Consider the following 24759-nt stretch of genomic DNA (forward strand, 5'->3'; position numbering starts at 1 on the left):
TGGTCTTTTATTAAGGGTTACATAAATATAATATTACTAATAAAATCACCATAATAATTAAATAAATAAATAACCAATAAATAAATACTCATTTAAAATTCATTAAATCCACAATTGTCCCCCCAGCAAAGCTGGGTGACTAACCCCCCTTCAATATCAGACCACGACTTCTTTTTTTTTTTTTTTTTTTTTTTTTAAAAACAAGGGAGGGCGGGCGGGACGACGTCCTCTTCTTCCAGGCTCCGCGGCGGACAAGCTCCGGACCTGATGCGACCTTCCTTAAATATTCGAATTTCCCGCCCAGAAATCTCAATCACCAATCAGGAACAGGCAGAGAACAGGTACCTCAGCAACAGGTAGGCAACCAGGTACCAATCAAAATGCAGAATTAGAATCACCTCAGAAAATGTAAAATGAACATTCATTAGAACACAAAAGGCGGGAAAAATAGAGACTTATGAATTACTATTAACCCTTATACTGATGCTCCATGACACCATGGTGGGCATTCAGTATGCCTTCTGTGCCCACTATCATGGTGCCATATGAGCAATTATTTATACAGAATACCTAAACTTAACTTCTAAACTGATTAAAATAAACACAACACATTATTGTGGTAGAAAATTGGCCGTGGTCTTTTATTAAGGGTTACATAAATATAATATTACTAATAAAATCACCATAATAATTAAATAAATAAATAACCAATAAATAAATACTCATTTAAAATTCATTAAATCCACAATTGTCCCCCCAGCAAAGCTGGGTGACTAACCCACCAGACATGAGGGATTTATCCCACATGTCCCCCCCTAAAAACCACGGCCTTATCAATCATGTCCTGTAGACCTGAATTGAAAATATCCAGCCCTATATCCGACAAATGGACCAAATCATTCCGATATAGACCTGCAATAAAACCCTCAAGCTCGGTATGCCTTATTGACCAACCATTTAGACTAGGAAGAAATTTCTCTAAACTTCTGTTAACCCTTTTTCTAATTTTCTCCATAAAACCATACTGATCACTTTTCCAAATTAATCTTGGTATAATTTCGGAAAAAATTAAAATTACCTCCGGGATTAATGATTTAATCTGAAACAGATCCGATTTCATGTGCTCCATCAGATCCAACGTTTTAATTTTTCCCAAGTCATTACCCCCAGCATGAATTATTAATACATCAGGCTGTGGTAATGACCTCAATTCATTTTTCAGTATCGGAATGATCTGGTACCATTTCAAACCTCTAAAACCTAACCAAACTATGGAAACAAAAAAAGCACCAATAAAACTTTTTTGCAAATAATTACGCTCCGCAGCCCTTCTTTCTGCCCAAAACACGAAAGAATGGCCCAGAATCCATATGACCATTTCCTCTGGACCTGAAAAATATCAAATAAAATTAGAGCACCAGATTAGGTCTAATATACAACTTAAATCTGTCAGATTCCCAACGACCAATTTTTTTAATTACTGCCTCATTCAATCCCAAACTAGCGGCAACTGTTGCCGCACCAATCCGAAATGAATGAGACGAATAATTTTCTTTAGATAAGTTTAACAATACCAGACACTTTTTCAAAATAGCGTTAAATTGATATATTGTCAAAACAGAACCATCTTCGTGAATTAAAAAAGAACCATCTCTCTGGGGTCTAATGTCAAAATAATCACTAACCGTCTTGACCGGGCACAATGGTGACTCAGTTAACATTGCTAACCTGATCCATGACCCTTTTGCAAACTGGTCTGTTTTAGATTTTTTAATAAAAATTCCTACTGAATTATTATACAAATTAATATCACTAACTTCCAGTGGTGAAAACGACTTTTTATTAGCCGCGGCTAGCTCTCCTACCCGAAGTGCCCCAAAAAATGTTACCACAAAAGCTACCTTAAAAAGAATTGCCTCAAACTTTGAAAATGTACACTTCTCCAATACTGACACCAAGGAACCAAGCAACTCAAAAGTGATTGGTCTTCTGGAGTCAATCCTTCTAAATGATCTTTTAACCCCTTTCAAAAATTGTTTCACTACAAATTGGTTAGAAAATGGCTGACAACCAGCCAGTTTAAAAAAGAATGACACCCCTGAAACAGTCAAGTGTAAAACTGAATAACCAACACCTTTATCTAATAATGAACAGAGAAATTGAAAAAATACATCTAAATCGAATAAAAAACACGAAACATTCCTAACTAAGCAAAATTGATACCACCTCTTCCAAGCCAATGAATAACTTTCCCATGTGCGGGGTGCTAATGACTTCTGAATAAACTTGCTGATTAATTCCGGATAAGATTCCAAACCCGTTCTGGACACGGAATTCCCACTTTCTCTGCCTGCGGTACTAGATAAAAGAATCTTTCCCACTGTGCGCGGGAAAGAGAATCAGCTATATCATTATCTCTACTAGGAATATATTTAGCTTTTATCCAAACATTCAAATCTAAACAACAATAAACTAAATAACGTAATAATCTAACAACAACCTCAGAATGTGATGATAAGCAATTAATCGCAAATAAAACTCCTTTATTATCCGAAAAAACTAATAGTCTTTTATTCCTAAAAACATTACCCCAAATTACTAAAGAAACTACTATAGGAAACAACTCTAATAACACTAAATTCTTATTTAAACCTAGCTTAACCCACCACTCCGGCCATGGTTCAGCAGACCACTGCCCATTTAAAAATGCACCATAACCCCATGACCCTGAAGCATCAGTAAATAAACCTATAGCCCCTGCTTCTTGAAACTCTTCTTGCCAAGCACAACGACCATTAAAATGAGTTAAAAATTCTTCCCACACTGCTAAATCATCCTTAAGAACTTTTGTAATCCTAACATGCGCATAAGGAGATTTTAACCCTTTCGTTGCCATATATAATCTCCTAGAAAAAACCCGACCTACCGGAATGACCCTTGACGCAAAAGCCAAAACACCTAATAAACTCTGTACATCTCGTAGCTGAGCTTTCTTTACAGAAACAATTTTCCTAATCAAAACTATTGCCTTCTCCACCTTTTCAATAGGTAACCTGACTTCCATATTCACTGAATCAATTATAATACCTAAAAATTCAATAATCTGACAAGGACCCACTGATTTCTCTTGCGCCAAAGGAATGCCAAAATACTGGCAGATCTGTGTAAAACCCTCTAATAAACTAGAACAAACATTAAAAGAACCAACAAACAGGAAATCGTCTAAATAATGTAAAATATTAACAGAACCCAACTCCTTAATAACAACCCAATTCAAGAATGAAGAAAATGATTCAAAATAAAAACACGACCAAGAAAACCCCATTGGCAAACACTTATCAAAGAAAAATTGACCATTAAAATGAAAACCTAATGAATTAAAACCTACCGGATCCACAGGTAACAAACGAAATGCAGCTTTAATATCTGCCTTTGCCATAAAACACCCTTTCCCTACTGAACATATTAAAGAAACTGCATCGTCAAAGGATGTATAGGCTACAGAAGCTATTTCCTTATCCAAAGAATCATTCAACGATTCTTTAACCGGGTACGATAAATGATGAATCAGTCTAAATTCATTAGGATTCTTCTTTGGAACAATTCCCAAAGGAGAGACCCTAAAGTCAGAAAAAGGTGGAAAAGGAAAAGGACCAGCTATCCTACCCTCATGCAATTCTTTCAGAATCTTAACTTCAACAATATCTAAATGCTTATTAACTGAGGGCAAATTATCATGAACTAAACAACCCTTGCCAGTAAATTTAGGAACATAAAAACCACAAACAAAACCTCTAAGGATTAACTCCGCCTTCAGACGGTCTGGAAATAGATCTAGCCATGGAAGCATTCTTACCCAATTCACTGGTGTCTGAGCTTTTTGAAAAATCTCTATTGGGTTGATTTTGTAACATGGACTGATTAGCTTTTTTAAAACACCGAAACATGGGGTGTGCACCTGAACAAAATGAACATTCGTGTTTATATCTACAATTGCTCAGCCATCTACATGCCGATTCATTATATGCAAAGCAAAAACCTTTTTTACTAACAGCACCAGACACCATTGAATTAATTGGCCTAGCTTGAAAACCACTTTTCTGTGGCAACATCAAGCTAAGCCAAAGACCCACATCTTTAGAACCCCAAATCATATTAGTGTGTACTGCTAACTTCTGGCGAAAAGTTTCATCATATGTAAACCATGCGAGGCCGCCAAAATTACGGTAAGCCTCTAAAATGGAATCCATATGTTGAAACAAACCAACACAACTCTGTGGATGTTTCGCACAAAACACAGAAGCGTAAATAAAAAAGGCTTGCAACCAATTATTAAAAGATCTTGGCGCAATCCTTTTCCTTTCTTCCTCTTTTTCAAACGCTTTCTTCTCACTTTTAAAAGGTTCTTTGGCAGAAGGGAGCAATGATAAAATATCAATATATTCCCTTCTCCAAATTTTTTCCTTTACAGATTGAGACAAGTGAAACCCCAATGGTGAGCCGTCACATGTCAAAGCTTCTTTTAAACAAGTTTCACTTATACCAATACCATTATCTAAGGTTACTGTACTCACTGATTTATTAACATTCAAAATATCAGCTCCTGCATCAGCTGGAATATCCTTCCACACTGCTGCAGGCTGATCTACAGAAACAGGCACACTAGCTGAAGCCCATTCTGAAAATAAACTTGCTAAGCTAAGCAATAACTTATTATCTTGAGTACCCATGTTGGTAGGCAAAGACAAGCTCTGCCTACATGTCTCCTCACCATTCTCCGGTCCCGGGTCCATGCTGGGGGCACTGGAGGCCGGCAATTGCGCTCTACTCAAAACCCCAGGCTGCGATACCGCACATCTAGGGGAGGAGCGCACATTGCCACCTTTCCGGCTTCTTGCTTCCGCTGGTGAATAAGCCCTCCTTGGCCTTTTGATCCGCTTGGACACCCGAGCTTCAGCGCTATGGGAAGCGCCTCTTGATGACGATCCAGACGCAGTCGCTTGACCTGTGACGTCACTGCGCACCGCGACGTCCTGAAGTCCCGCCTCTTCATCTTCAACTGACACTCCGTCAGCCAGGCATCGTTGAAGCCACGCCTCCCCGCCACTTGACTCGGCGCGCTGAATCAACTTCCTCAGGAGCTCTTCCATCCGACCGGTGAGTTCTTTACTGTTGCCTTTAAACTTCGGCCCTTCTTCAAAATCTTCTGCTCTTCAGCTTTTAGGGCGGCCCTCACCTCAGGAACTCAGCGCCGCTTTATTCTTCACAGCAGCGCTGACTCACTGCTCATACGCCGCTTCACCACCGCTGCTCCTCCGCCGCCACTACTTCACTGCCGCTTGTCAAATTCCGCCTAGTAATGCCGGCGAAGCCCAATAGCTCTTTTGCAGCTAGGCCGGCACTTCCTAGGGCTTCAGGCGACGACGTCCTCTTCTTCCAGGCTCCGCGGCGGACAAGCTCCGGACCTGATGCGACCTTCCTTAAATATTCGAATTTCCCGCCCAGAAATCTCAATCACCAATCAGGAACAGGCAGAGAACAGGTACCTCAGCAACAGGTAGGCAACCAGGTACCAATCAAAATGCAGAATTAGAATCACCTCAGAAAATGTAAAATGAACATTCATTAGAACACAAAAGGCGGGAAAAATAGAGACTTATGAATTACTATTAACCCTTATACTGATGCTCCATGACACCATGGTGGGCATTCAGTATGCCTTCTGTGCCCACTATCAATATGTTATAGGAGCACATTTAAGATGGAGGACGTCATTGCTCCCTATGTGGAGGGTGGAAGCTGCATTCACTTCATGTTGTTATGGGCGACTACCATAGAGGTTATATCAGTAATGCATTCTCTCAGGTTGTCAGTTAGTAGGTGCATACAGTATACTGTGATTCCCTGATATGTATAGCCAGATTCTCTCAGGCAGTTATAGGAGTGGCTATGTTCACATATGCATACTAATGTCAGCACACTTTGTGGGGGTGGGGAACCCTGATTTGTGGCCAGGAGCAGTACTGTCTGACACTATGTCGGCCTGCTCCCACCTTGTCACCGGTGGTTCCTGTGCTCCCGCACGGAGTTCTCTTATTTCCTTTGACCCCCTTTTGCTTGCAGGATTACATATTTTGCTTTTATTAACAAAATTCTGGCTAAAGGGATCAAAGGACCTTGTCCAGGACAAGGCGTTCCCCTGTTTGTTCCCCCTGTTTCCCCATCCATGCTCACGTATGTTATTATATGCACGCACATGTGTATATCACTACACTGATGGCTGCAGTTAACTGCACTACATTCAATGTACGGGGTTTTAATACCCCCCAAAAGCGCTCACAGGTGATCAGACTTCTAAAGAAGAGACGCACGGATGTCTGTTTTTTCCAAGAGCTGCACCTTAAGCTCGGCCATGTTCCTAAACTCTCCCAGTCCTACTTTAATCAGTGGTTCATCAGCTCTCATGCCAAGGCTTCCAGGGGCGCGGGGATTGCCATATCCAGGAGGGTTCCCTTCTCCCTTGTCTCATCCTTGACTGACCCAGAGGGACGCTTTATGTTCGTAAAAGGTAAAATAGGGACTGTGCTGGTGACACTGGCAAGTCTATACAGTCCTAACCGGGGTCAGGGCCTATGGTTGAAGACTACATTGACTAAATTTACTTCCTTTGCAGAGGGCATTTGTTTAATAGGGGGGGATCTTAATGTGGCCCTAAACCCACTAGTAGACGCTTCAGATCATTCCTCACAGTTGACCCAAGCGGCTATTGGCAGGATTAATAAGCATCTAGCAGGGGCCCATTTACTGGACACTTGGCGCCTGACTCATCCCACTGACTATGATTACACGTTCTTCTCAGCTGCGCACAAGGTCTATTCCAGGCTAGACTATATTTTCATCTCTGACGCTCACGCTGAACTGGTGAGTAACTCCACCATTGATCCTATGACAGTATCAGATCATGCTCCTGTCACGACATCCGTGGTGTTCTCTGAATTACCTCAGCAATCTCGACAATGGAGGTTAAATGAGACTCTGCTGGATGATGTGGAGGGAATGAGAGACATAGAAGCTAAATTACAGCACTTCTTTAGGGAGAGCACCACGGATGACGTCTCTGTCACGACTGTCTGGGAGACGCATAAAGCGGTCATCAGAGGGGAGCTGATTGCCCTGGGTAGTCGGAAAAAGAAGGAAAGACAAAAAACATTTCATACATTACTAGAGAAGATCTCAGCTTTAGAATCTCTGCACAAAAAATCCAGAACCACAGAGGCCCAACAAGAACTAACACTAACTAGGAAAAAACTAAAAGATCACCTTAACTATCACCAGGCCAAATCCTACCAATATGCCCAGTTCCGTTTTTATGCTCATGGAGACAAAGGGACGAGGCTTATGGCTTCGCTCCTTAAGCAGAAAAAAGATGCTTCCTATATAGCTGGAATTAAAGATAAAGATGGCAGGCTATTACATAAAACTTCAGATATTGCGAAAGAATTCCATAAGTTCTATAGTCAGCTTTATGGGCTCAAATGCCCAGATGACGACACAGAAGCTAATATAGAAGAGGCTGCTGACAAGTTCTTGGGGAACCTCAATCTGCCCAAACTGGAGACCAAAGATAGGGAAAAACTCCTTGCCCCAGTCACAATAGAGGAAATATCAAATATTCTGAGCTCCATGCCAATGGGGAAATGCCCTGGACCTGATGGGTTTTCTGTGGGGTATTATAAAAAATTATCATCTGTCCTAACCCCTCGTATGGCCACTTGGTGTAATTCCCTATTAAATGGTTCTGTTCTCCATAGGCAATCCCTGGAAGCGACGGTCACAATTCTCCCAAAAGCAGGTAAAGATCCTAACCAATGCGGCAGTTATAGGCCGATATCGCTTCTCAACGTAGACGTTAAAGTATGGGCAAAGTTGCTGGCTTCCCGCCTTGCTCCCCTTCTGCCGAAACGAATTCACCCGGACCAAGCCGGGTTTGTGCCTGGACGAGAGGGAAATCAAAACTCCTGTAGGGTTCTCTCAGCAATGCAATTAGCTAAGAAAGAGAAGGCCTCACTGGTCCTTTTGGGTGTGGATGCGGAAAAGGCCTTTGACAGGGTAAGCTGGAGCTACATGAGGAAAACCCTACATAAACTTGGCATTCCAGAGCAATTCCAAACTGCCATCATGTCCCTCTACCATGAACCTAGTGCACGTATAAGGGTAAATGGTACATTATCCCAATCGTTCCCGATTACAAACGGAACTCGCCAAGGCTGTCCTCTGTCACCTACACTATATGTCATGGTTATGGAGACATTACTGCAAGCTATAAGAGAACACCCCGGTATAAAGGGTCTCAAAATTAGGGATAGTTCTGTTGAATTTATAAATGCCGCTTATGCGGATGACCTACTGGTTATGCTCACAAACCCTGTCGAGGCCTTCCCGCATCTTCTATCCCTTTTCGAATTATATGGGAGGATCTCTAACTTTAAAGTTAATTATACAAAGTCAGAGGCGATGAACGTCTCAGCGCCAAGCAAAATGATTTCCTCTTTAAAAGGCACAACCCCGTTTATCTGGCAGGGTTCTCATCTTTCCTACTTAGGAATTAAATTACCAGCAGATTTGGACCAAACTTTCAGTTTGAACTTTAAACCCCTCTTAAATGATATACAGAAGCAGCTTCACTCGCTTAAAATCCCATATGTCTCTTGGATGGGCAGAAAGAACCTTCTGAAGGCCTTCATCATGCCCAGGCTCCTTTATGTGATGCAAATGTTGCCCGTTTTTATCCCTATGTCCTTCTTTTGCCAGGTCAGGAGGTTATTTAGAACGTTCCTTTGGGGTGGGAAATCCGCTAGATTGGCCCATAGCAGGCTGATACAGGGGAGGAGCACGGGGGGGTTTGGGTTACCAGACGCACACCTATACTATCAGGCGATTCATTTAAAAAGATGGATTCAGCTACATGCCACTAAATACCAGACTTGGGGATGCGACTTAGAACTTGCCCAACTTTCATCTGTCCAGAGGGCGGGCCTCTGGGGTCTTACTACTTCTAATCTTAGGTCGCAAGTTCTGCTTAGGGGAACCGCCTCAGTAATTCAACAGTTAAATGGCAAACTTAACCTCCTAAATAACCCCTCTCCATCTATGCCAGCGGATCTTCTTCCTTTCACTATACGACCGAATACCAAACAAATAGCAACGACCTGGCATAAACTACGCAAGTTTACAACAGAGGAATTCCTGGGGGCGACCTCGGGTGACCTATCTGATCAACACCCACTACACAACCTTATAAAAAAGTGTAATTTTCTAGAACTGATTGAACTTAACTCAGTATCCAGACCACTAATAGAGAGTAATAGACATAAACCTACACAGTCTTGGTTTGAGAAACTTTTAACATTTGAGTCCATCCCACGTAAACTGATCTCTCTGTGTTACTTGGCTTTGGTTACTCCCCGCTCCCCTGGAACACCGCAATACCTGAGGCATTGGGCTGCTGAACTTGGGGTGGATCTGAATGAGACTGACATTATGAGGATACATGCGCACTCCCACGGTTTCTCAAGGTGTACCAGGATACAGGAACACACATACAAAGTCCTCACCCAGTGGTACATGACTCCGAAGAAGATGTTTATCAGGGGTATGAGACAGGACGATAAATGCTGGAGGTGTATGGAAAATACAGGTACTCTGTCTCACATCTTCTGGTCTTGTCCTAGGATCCGTCCATTCTGGGAAGGTGTCTTATCCACTATTCAGAAAATAACACATGTAGTTGTGGAGGTGCCCCCTACTCTTGTGCTCCTGTGGCTCCCGACTCCCTCTTTCTCTCCCTCAAAAAGATGCTTAACCACCCAATTACTCCAGGCGGCAAGGCTGCTCATCCCGCAGCACTGGTTGAGTACAGAACCCCCCACTGTGGAGGCATGGCTGAACAAGGTGGACCATATCTGTCGTATGGAGGAACTGGCGAGTTGGGAGGACAGGAATCACAATAAATATGTGAAGCTGTGGACACCCTGGCTCATGTTTAGGGATGACCCTCCGAATAGTCAGACGGCACACGGGTCTGCTAGTAGTGGTACATTATGAGCTCGCGGGTAGAGGGTATATATGCGCATTAATGGTACGCGTTCTAGACCATGTCTGAGTCACTGACAAAATAATACCTGTGAATATGAATACATTCAATATGCACTTTAGATATCTAATATGCTGCATACGAACGAGTGTCATGGATGGATTGTTGTTTTTGGTTATTCCTCTTTATCCTTCCCTCCCCCCTATTCCTTGTCCCTATCCCCATATCCTTCCCCTCCCCTTTTTCCTCTATTTCTGCGTCATTATGTTCACCAGTCATACTACAAGACCTTTATATACTGGTAAGATGCATCTGTAACCTTTGCATAATACTTGTATAATGGGATAGGATTATTCTGTCTATATGTGAAAAATGGGAAATTAGTATTGTCCTGTTATTTATATACGGAATTCTGTTTAGGTCAATATCTACAGTCCTTCAAGCTGTTATGTATACTCAAAGCAATGTACGATATCAACCACTTTGTATATGTCACTGCATAATGTTGTAGTATGTATTTTCAATATACTTTTCAATAAAAAGAGAATTTTCAAAGAATATAACTACTATAATACTGCTCCTATGTACAAGAATATAACTACTATAATACTGCTCCTATGTACAAGAATATAACTACTATGGGGCGGAGCCTGGCTGTGTAGCTGAATGGCTGCAAGTTGCTGAGCTCCTCAACCTTACCGGCGAATTAACCCCTAAAATAAGCTCACAGCACCGCTATGATGGGCAAAACGGGCAAGGATCGATTTAAAGATCAGGCAGATTCGACTCCTGCGAGATCCAGACAACCTGACATGGATCAATTTGTTAAAAAGCAACCGAAGCTCAGGTCGGCTGAGACCCCCAAGATGGCGCCCGCTCCAGCCCAGGCATCTGACATGGAGGAAGACACAGATGGCGGCAGTGTCTCAGATGCCTCGACTAACAAATCGACTAGACAGAGGGGCTCATTCACCAAAGCGGCACTATTGGAGGTGATGAATGCGGCACTAGCCCCTATTAAGAGGGACCTGTCTGAGATTAAGGAGGACCTCCGGAACATGGGTCACCGGGTGTCGGATCTAGAAGGCGCGCAGGACGCGGCTCTCCGGAGGGAAGAGAGATCCTATAAAGCACTAAACTCCCACACTGACCTGCTTAATGAAGCGCTCCTGAGGGTCGAGGACCAGGAGAATCGGAGCCGCAGGAGGAATCTCAGGATTCGCGGGCTCCCAGAATCCTTCGCCAGTGAAGCGCTGGAGAAAGTGGCGCAGGAGATATTTGCTGACCTGCTGGGGCCTGAGAGAGCGGGCCGAATAATAATCGAGAGGATTCACCGGGCGCTGAGGCCTAAGCCGAAGAATACAGAACCCCCACGGGATGTCATCTGCGGCCTCCTTAGTTTTATCGACACCGCAGCGATTATGAGAGCAGGAAGAGAAGCGGAGCAGCTGCAGTATGGAGGTACGCCGATTATGTTTTTCCAGGACCTGGCCCCATCCACGCTTGCTAAACGGCGCATCCTCAAGCCGCTCCTGGATGCCCTTAGAGCTGCAGCTACCCCGTTTCGGTGGCTTTACCCGTTCGGGATTGCGGTCCTCAAAAACGGACGCCAGATTTCTATTAGGTCGCCGAAAGATCTACATACCAGCTGGGCTCAGCTGGGATTAAGCCCGATTGAAATTCCATCATGGATGCCGGCCGACATGGAGGATCCACCTCTCCCGCCACCCCAGGCGGCTGAATGGCGCCCTGTCTATAATAAAAGGTCTCCCAAAGCTAGGGCTGAAAAGTCTGACCGCCCTCCTACCTGAGCATAGAAGATGTCTGAGGAATTTTCTATTCTGTTCCTGTTCCAAGCGAAGTTCCTGGGACTGATTGCCTGATGGTGAAGTTAGCTGATGCTTTTATGTTCTCTGAGGGCTTTAGGCCTGACTACAGGCCAGTCATGTCCGCCTGTTGCGGAAAATAATGTCTTAGACTGCAGTTATAGTCTGATTCATGTGAGGTTTTGTACCTTGCCTGTTCCCTGGGAGCTTTAGGCCTAAATACAGGCCAGTCATGTCCGCCTGTTGCGGAGAATATTGTCTCGGCGTGCAGTTATGATCGGAATCAAATGAGGTTCTGTACCTTGCCTGTTCCTTGCTCTTCTTTCTAATATGCAGGGGTTAACCCGGTCTTACCTTTGGGTCACCCCTTTTCCTTGTTAGATGGCCAGTATATGGTCTTCTGTAGCTCTGCGGGACCCCCCACCTGACAGACCCCGGCTGGTAGCCGTGATGAGAAAGGGTCGTACAGTCAGGTGCTCAGTAGAGTTTTCTATGCAGAATATATTTGCACTATTGTTTAATGTCTTATTTGTTTGTCTCCCCTCCTTACCTCTTGTGTCCCCCCCCCCCCCCCCTCATCCACCATCAGATGTCATATATGTCACATATTGCATATTCAAATGCTGATTGTCTGTTTTCTATTTCAGAATGTCGTCTATTGTGATCTCTTCCTTTAACGCCCGGGGAATGAACGAGCCTTGCAAACGATCCCAAATCCTGGCCCTTTTACAGAGGGATAAAGTGTCTATAGCATTCTTCCAGGAAACCCACTTCCGAGAGGGTAAGACCCCCAAATTGCCCCCCAAAAGATTTTCCCAGTGGTTTCACAGCACGTATAGTTCGGCTAGCAGGGGTGTCAGCATAGCGATCCACAAGCAGCTCCCCTTTAAGCACTCTGCTGTCTCTGCAGACCCTGAGGGTCGTTACCTGTTTGTTAAGGGCACTATCGCTGACACTCCTGTTACCCTGGCAACTGTATATGCTCCCAACAGAGGGCAGGTTGCTTGGCTCGTTCAGACCCTTGGCCTACTATCCTCCTTTAAGGAGGGAATGGTGATTCTAGGAGGTGACCTTAATGCTACCCTTGATCCTGCACTAGATTCTTCTAATGGGAAGTCTGCCATTACACATGCCCGTTTGCGGCGCCTTAAACTGGCCCTACAGAGGTTAGGGGTTCTAGATATCTGGCGCACCACAAACCCTACTGGTAGGGATTTTTCCTTTTATTCAGCTGCTAAACTATCTTACCATAGATTAGATTATCTATTCTTATCCAAATCCTTTGCTAACAGAGTTGTTAGTTCCCATATAGGGAACATCACCCTGTCTGACCACGCTCCGGTATTCCTGAGTATGTCTCTGCAGGACCTCCCAAAGAGGGAATGGAATTGGCGTATTAATGAGACCATTATCTCAGACCCCTCCCATGCTGCTAAATTATCTTCTATCATAACTGACTTCTTCACAACTAATACTTCAGGCCCTGATGCTCCCTCCCCGTCCATTATTTGGGAAACCCATAAAGCGGTCCTGAGAGGAGAACTAATAGCCTTAGGTGCCCATATTAAGAAACAACGGAATCAGGCTGTGGCGACACTCCTCTCCCAGATTCAGGCTCTAGAGCTAACGCACAAAGCCTCCCAGGCCCTTAGCTGTGCCTTGGAGCTCTCAGAAGCCCGTACTAAGCTCAAGAACCTGCTAAATGTCACGTCAGCTAAGCTGTTACTTAGAGCCAAATTCCGCTCATATGCTCACGGGGACAAAGGGAATAGGCTAATGTCCGCTTTAGTGAAGAAACAAAAAACTGACTCCTTCATTGCTGCAGTTAAAGACGACAAAGGCGTCCTTCATAAAGGGACTCCAGACATAGCAAAGACCTTTTGTGCCTTCTATAGGGACCTATACAACCTTAAAACACCAGATAATATGTTGCCAGCTCAATTAGGTGAGGCAACTGAGAAGTTTCTCTCCTCCCTCCAGTTACCTACTATTACCCCAGCTCAGTCAGCCCAGCTCTTATCTCCTATCACAGACGATGAAATTGGTAAGGTTCTCTCCTCCATACCCTCAGGGAAAAGCCCAGGCCCTGATGGTTTTACCATCTCTTACTACAAAACCTTTAAGCAGACCCTAATTCCCCATTTTAATACCTTATGTAACTACTTACTCCAAGGGGGCTCCCTTCCTCCCCAATCGCTTTCAGCCCATATCACAGTAATCCACAAGGAAAATAAGGACCCCCTAAATTGCGGGAGTTACCGTCCTATCTCGCTTCTAAATACTGATGTGAAGTGGTGGGCCAAAATTATGGCTCAAAGGATTCAGTCGGTTCTCCCTGGCATTGTCAACGAGGAGCAGGTGGGATTCGTCTCTGGCAGGCAGGGGAGTGAAAATACGGTCCGTGTCATACAATTGATCACGCATGCTCGCCAGCACTCAATACCTTTAGCTCTTCTCAGTACAGATGCAGAAAAGGCCTTTGACAGGATCAGCTGGCAATTCATGTCTCGGGCACTGTCGAAGTTTGGCCTTCCGGACCAGTTCATTCAATCCATTTTCTCACTTTATTCGCTCCCCTCTGCCAGAATACGGATTAATGGAACACTCTCTCCAGCTTTTCCCATTACTAATGGGACGAGGCAGGGGTGCCCACTCTCACCTGCCCTCTTTGTTATTGTCATGGAGACCCTGCTGGCCAAGATCAGGCAGGATCCAGACATTAAGGGGATCACCTTGGGGTCGCATACCCATCTAACGGCCGCTTTTGCAGACGACCTTTTGGTCATAACGTCCAACCCTCTAACTTCTTTCCCCAGACTTCAAGCCCTTTTTGAAGAATATGGAGCGGTCTCAAATTTTAAGATCAACTATACTAAGTCACAGGCCCTGAATATTTCTTGCCCATCCGCTACTGTAGACACGCTTAAAGGTTCCGCTGCTTTTTCGTGGGCCACTAAGTCAATCCCTTTTCTAGGTACCCATATCTCAGCAAAACCAGAAGATCTTTTCGAGTTAAATTATGTCCCTTTACTGAAATCCATTAGATCACACTTACACTCTCTAAAACTTCCGTTTATCTCTTGGATTGGGCGGAAAAACTTCATTAAAGCTTTTATTGTCCCCAGACTGCTCTATCTCATCCAAACACTTCCTATCTGGCTACCCCATTCCTTCTTTGTGGAGGTCCGCAGGGTCATCTCAACCTTTGTTTGGTCTGGCAAGTCCCCTAGGTTGGCTTATGCCACTCTCACTCGGGAGAGGAGGTTGGGAGGCTTCGGCCTACCCGACATCTACCTTTACTACAAAGCATCGATGCTGAACAGAGCTTTGAGCCTCATTTCTTGGCGCCCTCTCGGCCTTGTTTCCCGACTGGAGTGTTATTTGCTTTCATATAGGGACAAGTTAGTTCTATGGGGCTTACGCAAATGTACTGCTAATAATAAGTTTACCTCGCCCTTATGGAAGGGTCTGTTACTGGAATGGACTAAACTATATGGGTCCTCGACCCTTAGGTTCCCAAGTTTGAGTCTCCCCTTAGATCTGCTGCAGGCACACGTTCACCCTACCACCTCTGATGCAACAGGAATTTGGGCTTTACTATCTAACTTTAAACTGAAAGACATCATAACTGTATCAGGTGCCTTAAATTGGAGTAAAATATATGAAATCCCGAGGGTTCAAGGAGCCTCTTTCTTGGCGCTTATGGCCTTTAAGAAAGATTTGGCGCTTTTGGAATCTTTTCCCAGGCCTACGGTAGATCCCTCTTGGTTGGAGGGGAAAATCTCTAACGCCCTTCGCCCCAAGAAACCTCTCTCCACATTCTACAGGGAGCTACTCTCCTCCGCACCTCCAGATCTGTGGTTCCTTGCAGCCTGGGAAAAGGAGCTGTCTCTGTCCCTGACAGAACCTGAAAAAGCGTTCATCCTCACACACTCACATGGTTTCAACCGTTGTATTAGAATACAGGCAAACTCTTATAAATTACTTACAAGATGGTACAAGACACCGGAGTTCCTTCACAAGCTCAATCCCGCTATCCCAAACAGTTGCTGGAGGTGTGGAGGAGACATTGGTTCTTTATCTCATATCTGGTGGAGCTGCGAGAAAATAAAACCGTTTTGGGTTGAAGTAGAAGCAGCTATCAACAAGATATGTAATAGCCAGATTACCTTAGATGCAAAACTCCTGCTGCTCTGGTGTCCAAATGGCACGCTAACCCCCTCAAAGTATAATCTACAAACCATGCTTATTACAGCAGCTCGATTGCTGATCCCTCTATTGTGGAAAAATGAATCAGCTCCCTCGTTCTTGATGTGGACCGAAAAAATTGACCAACTATATCGGTTTGAAGAATTAGCCCATTGGGAAAATCACTCTAGAGCAGTTTTTGTAAAAGTATGGTCTCCTTGGAAGCTATACCGCAAATTCTAGGCTTAGATATGTCTTGACTTAAGACTTTGATTGACATCCAACTCTCCCCCTCCCCTCTCTATCCCCCAACCCACCTTCCTTTGTCTTGTTATAGCCCCCCCCCTCGTCAGATATTTGTTTACGTATTTCACTCCATTATCTGAAGTCGTGTATGCAATCATCTTGAATATATTGTGTTTGCTGACTGTGCACTTATCCAGCTGCGTCTGGACACACGATGTATGTCTCTCTACATGACTATGTAGTTTTCTCAAATAAAAAGAAATTTGATAAAGAATATAACTACTATAATACTGCTCCTATGTACAAGAATATAACTACTATAATATTGCTCCTATGTACAAGAATATAACTACTTTAATACTGCCTCCTATGTACAAGAATATAACTACTATAATACTGCCTCCTATGTACAAGAATATAACTACTATAATATTGCTCCTATGTACAAGAATATAACTACTATAATACTGCTCCTATATACAAGAATATAACTACTATAATACTGCCTCCTATGTACAAGAATATAACTACTATAATACTGCTCCTATGTGCAAGAATATAACTACTATAATACTGCTCCTATGTACAAGAATATAACTACTATAATACTGCCTCCTATGTACAGGAATATAACTACTATAATACTGCCTCCTATGTACAAGAATATAACTACTATAATACTGCCCCTATGTACAAGAATATAACTACTATAATACTGCTCCTATGTACAGGAATATAACTACTATAATACTGCCTCCTATGTACAAGAATATAACTACTATAATACTGCCCCTATGTACAAGAATATAACTACTATAATACTGCCTCCTATGTACAAGAATATAACTACTATAATACTGCCCCTATGTACAAGAATATAACTACTATAATACTGCCCCTATGTACAAGAATATAACTACTATAATACTGCTCCTATGTACAAGAATATAACTACTATAATACTGCCCCTATGTACAAGAATATAACTACTATAATACTGCCTCCTATGTACAAGAATATAACTACTATAATACTGCTCCTATGTACAAGAATATAACTACTATAATACTGCCTTCTATGTACAGGAATATAACTACTATAATACTGCCTCCTATGTACAGGAATATAACTACTGTAATACTGCTCCTATGTACAAGAATATAACTACTATAATACTGCCTCATAGGCCTCATGCACACGACCGTTGTGTGCATTCGCGGCCGTTGTTACGTTTTACGTTTTTTTTCGCGAACCGATTGACTTTCAATGGGTCCGTGGAAAAATCGGAAAATGTTTGGCTTCCGCGTCCGTGATCCGTTTTTCCAGTCCGTGAAAAAAATAGGACCTGTCCTATTTTTTTCACGGACAAACAGTTCACGGACCCATTCAAGTCAATAGGTCCGTGAAAAATCACGGATGCACACAAGATAGTCGTCCGTGATCCGTGTTCTTATAATTTTCAATGCAAACTTGACTTAGTTTTTTTTTTCACTTTTCATGTCCGTGTATTCTCCAAAAATCAAGGAAGACCCACGGATGGAAAAACGGACACGGATCACGGAACAACGGAAACCGTTTTTGCGGACCGCAAAAAAAAAGAACGTCCGTGTGCATGAGGCCTTATGGAGAGGATTATGGACTGGATGAATTTGCGCTATATTGCAGTGTAGTAGGTGATGATGTATTAGGTTATATGAGGGCTCGGTAGACTCTATAATTTCCGTACATTTGCTGCCCACAGGATGTAATCTCCGGAATCTTATGTCGTTGGCAGTGATTTCTTCTGATATGAATACATTGTATCTCAGTAATATTTTGTAACATCTCTGTTCCTTAATGTCGGCGCTGACTTCTGCCTGCTGAGCTTATTCCAGAATAAAAAAGTCTGTTAACGGTGCGCGGTTTTATCTGCTCTGATAATTACTGCGTAATCTCTGCAAACCGGGTGTAAATTGTTTTTTGTTGGTCACTTCCAGAAAGAGGAGGTCAATACGGTTTTCAGCGGTGACACAGAAGGTCTCCGGGGACCGGAGGCTGATAGAACACAATTTAATGATTGCTCCCGGCTATTCCTCGGCACAGGGGTATTAAGAGATCCAAATCAGCGTCATTACAACTTGAAATCTCAGCTTTACTTAGACACTGGCAGAAGGGAAGATTTAACCCTCGTACACATGGCGAGCGGGACGTCTCCGGTGCAGAGTGGATTATGTTTTCTTTATGACACTATAGAAATTAAATTAAAATGACAATAAAGAAGAGTTTTTCGCGCGGATGCGACGCGTGAGGTGAACGCATTGCACCCGCACTGAATCCCGACCCATTCATTTCTATGGGGCTGTTCACATGAGCAGTGATTTTCACGCATCACTCGTGCGATGCGTGAAAATCGCAGCATGCTCTATGTTGTGCTTTTTTCACGCAACGCAGGCCTCATAGAAGTGAATGGGGCTGCGTGAAAATCGTAAGCATCCGCAAGCAAGTGCGGATGTGGTGCGATTTTCACGCATGGTTTCTAGGTGACGATCGGGATGGAGACCCGATCTTTATTATTTTCCCTTATAACATGGTTATAAGGGAAAATAATAGCATTCTGAATACAGAATTCAGTAAAATGTACATTGAGGGGTTAAAAATAATAAACAAATTTAACTCACTCCATCCACTTGATCGCGTAGCGGATCTCCTCTTCTTTCTACTTTCTTCAGGACCTGGCTAAAGGACCTTTTTATGACGTCACTGCGCTCATCACATGGTCCATCACATGGATGTCATCAAAGGTCCTTTAGCCAGGTCCTGAAGAAAGTAGAAAGAAGAGGAGATCCGCTACGCGATCAAGTGGATGGGGTGAGTTAATTTTTTTTAATTATTTTTAACCCCTCAATGGACATTTTACTAAGTATTCTGTATTAAGAATGCTATTATTTTCCCTTATAACCATGTTATAAGGGAAAATAATAAAATCTACACAACACCGATCCCAAGCCCGAACTTCTGTGAAGAAGTTCCGGTCTGGGTACCAAACATGCCGATTTTTCTCAGGTGCGTGCAAAACACATTAAAACGCTTTACAATCGCGCGGAAAAATCGCACATTTTCCCGCAACGCACCCTCATCTTGTCCGGCCCTCACACGCGACGCCCGTGTGAAAGAGGCCTTAGAGCTGCTGTTTTTTTTTTTATTCCCAGACATAACTTATACCCTTTCTTGGAAAAATTAGTAAATCAGTCTCGTAGTTAAAGGGGACCTGTCGTGTTGAAAATGTAGCCCCACCTGTGGCTAGTATGTGATAGAGCAGAGGAGCTGGGCAGTTTGGGGCCATCCCAAGAATTATGTAAAAAATGGGGAAAAATTAAAATCAGACGTCATGTAGGACATGACAACCTCTTTCTAAGGGCTCATGCACACGACCGTTGTTGTTTTGCGGTCCGTTTTTCACGCATCCGTTGTTCCGTATCTGAGTCTTTTTTCTCTGATTTAAGTCCTCTTCCGTTCCCTTATTTCACAAAACATATCCGTATGGTTTCCGTATGCAATCCGTTTTTTGCGGATCGGAAACAGAAACAGTAACTTATTACTCACCAAACACAGGAGCAATATGGGCTGGGCATAGCATTTCTACAGTATGGATCCTCAAAATACGGATGAAGTACGGATGTGCTCCGTGTGCGTTCCGTATTTTTTGTGGACCCATTGACTTGAATAGGGCCTCGGACCGTGATTTGCGGACAATAAGGCCTCATGCACACGACCGTATGTGTTTTGTGGTCCGCAAATTGCGGATCCGAAAAAAAACGGATGACGTTCGGTATAGCATCCGGTTTTTTTGTGGATCCGTTTTTTTTGGTGGATCCATTGTAATAAGGCTCCATTCACACGTCCGCAAATGGGTCCACATCCGTTCCGCAATTTTGCGTAACGGGTGCGGACCCATTCATTTTCTATGGGGACGGAATGGATGCGGACAGCGCACAGTGTGCTGTCAGCATCCGCATTTGCGGAGCGCGGCCCCGATCTTCAGGTCCGCAGCTCCGCAGCTCCGCAAAAGATAGAACATGTCCTATTCTTGTCCGCAGCTTGCGGACAAGAATAGGCATTTCTATAGGGGTGCCGGGCGGGTGTGTTGCGGATCCGCAATTTGCGGGTCCGCAACACACCACGAACGTGTGAATGGTGCCTTATGCCTATCCTTGTCCGCAAACTAGAAAAAAATAGGACATGCGCTATTTTTTTTGCGGAGCACCGCAACGGACATACTGATGCGGACCCATTGAAATGAATGGGTCCGCATCCTATCCGCAAAAAAATGGAACGGACACGGAAACAAAATACGGTCGTGTGCATGAGGCCTAATAGTGTATGCACTACTTTTTTGCGGAACGGAAATACGGAAACGGAATGAACACGGAGTACCTTCCTTTGTTTTTGCGGACCCATTGAAGTGAATGGTTCCGCATACGGTCCGCAAAAATAAACGGAACGGAAGCGGAAAGAAAATACGGCCGTGTGCATGAGGTCTAACAAAGCTACCACCAGCCCGGTACCTCACATGGATCCAGAGATCTCCACATTCATTGCTCTTCTGGATTTATATCAAACTGGCAGCTCGGGGGACGTGTCCTTTCTACTGCAGCTAGTGGCAGTTGAAGGATGGAACTGAGCATGTGCGTCCACCTCACTATGGTGGACAGAGAAATTTGAAAAAGAACACACATCAGAGGGTGTTAGGGCTCATGCCCACGACCGTATGTATTTTGAGATCTGCAAAACACGTATCCGCGAAAAACAAAAAACGGATAACATCCGTATTGCATTGTATTGCAACCCGGGGTCATTTCCGTTTTTATGCGGCCCCGTTGAAATGAATGGTTCTGCATAGGGGCCGCGAAAAAAAAAAACAGAACGGGCACGGACAAAAAATATGCTCGCGTACTTGATCCCTTATACAGAGAGAGCTCATTGAATAGCTCATTGGGCTTCCAAAATTTTTAATTACAAAACTATTCAGATGCTGGTGTGAAAATTGTAGAATATTGTTTTGGGGGAAAAGCCCTTTAATATCTGAGCTGCAGTACCAAACACAGCCCATGGACAGGGGTGGCGCTGTTCAGAGAAGTAAGCTGCCATGTTTTTCTTTCCCTATAATAAAATATGAATCGTTCTAGTAATCTTTACCCTCTCATTAGCCTCTCTCAGTGATAACCAGCTACCACTGCTACTTACAATGACCCCCCAAAAAATCTGTCCAGTTATACAGTGAGATTTAAAGGGGTTCTCCAGGACTGTATATTAAGGACTTATCCTTAATAGATCATCAATATTAGATCGGCGAAGATTCCACTCATGGCACTAAAAGTGCTGCGGCACTCCTGAACAGAACAGCTCCACACACAGGGTAGTGGCCATGAATGGTAGTGCAGTGCTGCTCCTACGTAGGGCTGCAGTACCATTCATGGCCACTATCCATTGTATGGAGCTGTGCTGTTCCAGTGCCTGTTCTGACGCGCAGCAACCATTCAAAGAACTGATTGATGGGGGTGCTGGAAATCAGACCCTTCCCCAATGATCTCATATTGATGACCTATCGTTAGGACCAGAGCACGGGGAAATGAGAATTTGGGAAAGCTTGGTGACAGTCCCTGGAAGTTGCGCATCCCAGCTTTCCCAGGAACAGATAAATATGGCTAAATAGACTTTAACAGAGGATGACTCAAGGATTTACATTTGAGTTAATCTTTTTAATTGCCATTACAACATGGGCACCCAGCTGGCATCATTTGAATGGGGGGGGGGAGGTAATGACAATAACACGGTGACAGCCGCCAGCCCCGGTATCATTGACAAGACCCTACCGTCAAATCATCGAGAATTTTTTTTTTTAAAGTCCAGGTCGGGAGTCGATATGAAAAAAAAGCGAGCGCAATTGTTGTATAATGCGGTCGAGTGAGTGCTCTCGTCTGAATGGAAGCCCTCCACCCCACCGTAAGCACCCCGGCAGATCAGTAAAAGCCAACGTCTTCTGAGTGACATTATCTCCTCCTGTGCAGAAAACCAATTTCGGGAAGAAGTCTGCAATTTGAAAGCTGAAGATATAACATGCAACCGGGGAATTATTCTTCCTCTCCAAATTGCAGGGTTGTCATTGAAAGGGGGCTAATAATTCTGCAAGGTCCATACTTCCCGCTACTTTCCTTCATTACGGCTTGACAGTCGCTAACAATGAGTTTGTTTACTGGAAGGAACTGCTGCCCGCGTCTCGTCTTGTCATCGCTTTCTTAAGGTGAAGCAGCTCGACGTTGGCAGTTTCGAAAGAAACCAGGGCAACCTGTGCCAAGATGGTGCCGCCGCCTGCCAGCCTGTTAGATATACGCGATTAGCTTACAATAATGAAGCGAATGGATTGCTAATTCTGTTTTGATGTCACTGGACTTGGAAGATTTCCTGGACTGATCCGAGACGTCGCCGGGTTCATGCCTCATAAATAAATGATGAGGAGAGTAATGGAGCTTTCCTGTGATGATGCCAATGTGGATTACAGATGGCACGGACGGATATATCTCTGGCCTGCTCTTATAGGAGATATATAAGTCATAGTGGAACAGGAAGAACCTGGGGCCCAATGCAAAATCTGCAATGGGGGTCCTGCCTGCCATGTGTCATTAATAAGAATGGTGTCTCCTTAGAGGAACCTTGCATTTTCTTGGTTGTAACCACCTGGTGATACTTAAATTTTACTTCAAATATTCAGTTTGCTACCCTAGCCCTGTATCTAAATGCCCCTGGATGAGGAAGAGTGGCTTGTTGGTGCCACCCCTAGGACCCTGCAACCAGAACACATTCCCTACAAATTTTCCTAGGTCCTGTAGGTTGGTTGCAAGACTGAGGAACTTGGCTTTACCCCAATCCATGGCTCTTGGTGCTCAGATACCTCCAGGACTTAAGTAGAGCAGAATTGTGTAATAACCCGGATGGTCACAAGGAAAGATATAAAGGAAAATCAGACAATAAATGCATAAAATAAACTCACCGATAGATGATAGAAAGCTGGATGAAGATGCAATGGAAGAGATGGCGAGGGTGAACAGGTGGAGAACATCGAATGTCGGTAAGAGGAGTAAATCTAGCAGAAACTGACCCCACTACAACAATCACAACTACAATACAGATAACAATAAGACTGAGGAACCACAAATCGCAGACAAACTTTAAAGACGGCTTCACAGAGCTATCACTATATTCGACAAAGAGGCACAGAAACTAAAGATATTAACAGGCATAACAACCAAAAAGCTCCCTTGAGTGAACACCAGATGAAGCAAGCTGATACCAGAGGCAGACTCGGGTGTAGGGCAGTTGCCCCTGTTGCTCCTCACACTTCCCCTTGTTATACGCTTGCAGGGAATCTCTGATTGTGTAATGACCGGCGTCACGCACAGGGAGGAAAAAGGGAAAGCCCTGCCCAAGGGAGAGGGAAAGGTGGTGACCCCTAACTCACCTTGCGGCTGGCACCTGACTGCCCTGACGTCCCTAGACGGGTTCCTCACCCGTGCGGCGATCACGTGCCTAAACCCTGGCTTTCCCTAGAATGAGCCCTAGATAGTGAACGGGCCGGTGGGATCACTAGTCCGCACCACTGACACTAAGAGGGAAACACCAGGGAGAGGACAGACAATACAGACAAACACATACACCCAGGTGGGCGACCACAATAGACCACCAAGGTTCAACAGGGATCCGGAGGGTAGTGTTCTGGACCAACTACCAGAGAACGCAGCAACACAGCTCCAGAGGGTCAGTATAGAAGTCCAGGCAGGAAGCTCTATATCTGGCAACCAGAGAAGTGTGAGAGGGGAATATAAGGAGGTTGGGAGTGCTGGACAAGGAACAGCTGAGGAGAAGGAGCTACGGATCCCTGAGTGAGCCAAAAGGGTTTGCAAAGCAAACCCAGAAAGCTACCATAAGGAAACAGCCCTATCTTACATAGAGCGCGCAGCCAACCGCTGCGACTTCCTGACCCCGGGTATAACGGAGTCAGGCGTGGTTCTTGACACCCTCGTGACAGATTGGTACTTTTCCCATAAGACAGATTTCAGACATGTCATCTGGGAAGGTTGGAGGCCCAACCAAGCCTTAGAAGTCCAGTCTCCATTCATGACAGACAAGTGGCAGTACATGTTCATTTAAGAGCGCCCCTCTCAGGATTCATGCTTCACACTGAAATTGGTTCTAGTGCCAAGTATCATGGATGCCATGATGCCAAGAAAGCTAATCCCAGGTATGGCAATGAAGAGATGCCCCGCAGCGTCTTGTACTGCAGCCCTGATGATAATGCATTATATTAGTAATGCTTGGTTAACCTAATGACAAGAAATTCTCATATTTGGCTCCACCACCGACAGAGCCAAC

At 44.1% G+C, this 24759-nt stretch overlaps 1 protein-coding gene across 3 annotated transcripts; it reads right to left on the reverse strand.

Moving 5' to 3' along the window:
- Positions 1-727: 727 nt before the first annotated feature.
- Positions 728-5727, reverse strand: LOC120981017. 3 transcript variants are annotated; one of them, XR_005774605.1, is made up of 2 exons: positions 3389-5727; positions 728-2380 (listed from the first exon to the last, which is right to left on the reverse strand). XR_005774605.1 is itself a non-coding variant. In XM_040410465.1 (2 exons), the coding sequence occupies exons 1-2, from the start codon at positions 5148-5150 to the stop codon at positions 797-799; spliced, it is 972 nt and encodes a 323-aa protein (XP_040266399.1). In that variant the 5' UTR covers positions 5151-5727; the 3' UTR covers positions 728-796. The 3 variants fall into 3 exon arrangements, 2 of the variants coding, with proteins under 2 accessions (XP_040266399.1, XP_040266398.1); XM_040410465.1 differs by having other exon boundaries at positions 728-1389; positions 4772-5727; XM_040410464.1 differs by having other exon boundaries at positions 4772-5727.
- Positions 5728-24759: the final 19032 nt, after the last annotated feature.

This window comes from Bufo bufo, chromosome 10 (assembly GCF_905171765.1).
Source record: "Bufo bufo chromosome 10, aBufBuf1.1, whole genome shotgun sequence".
Taxonomy (NCBI): Eukaryota; Metazoa; Chordata; class Amphibia; order Anura; family Bufonidae; genus Bufo; species Bufo bufo.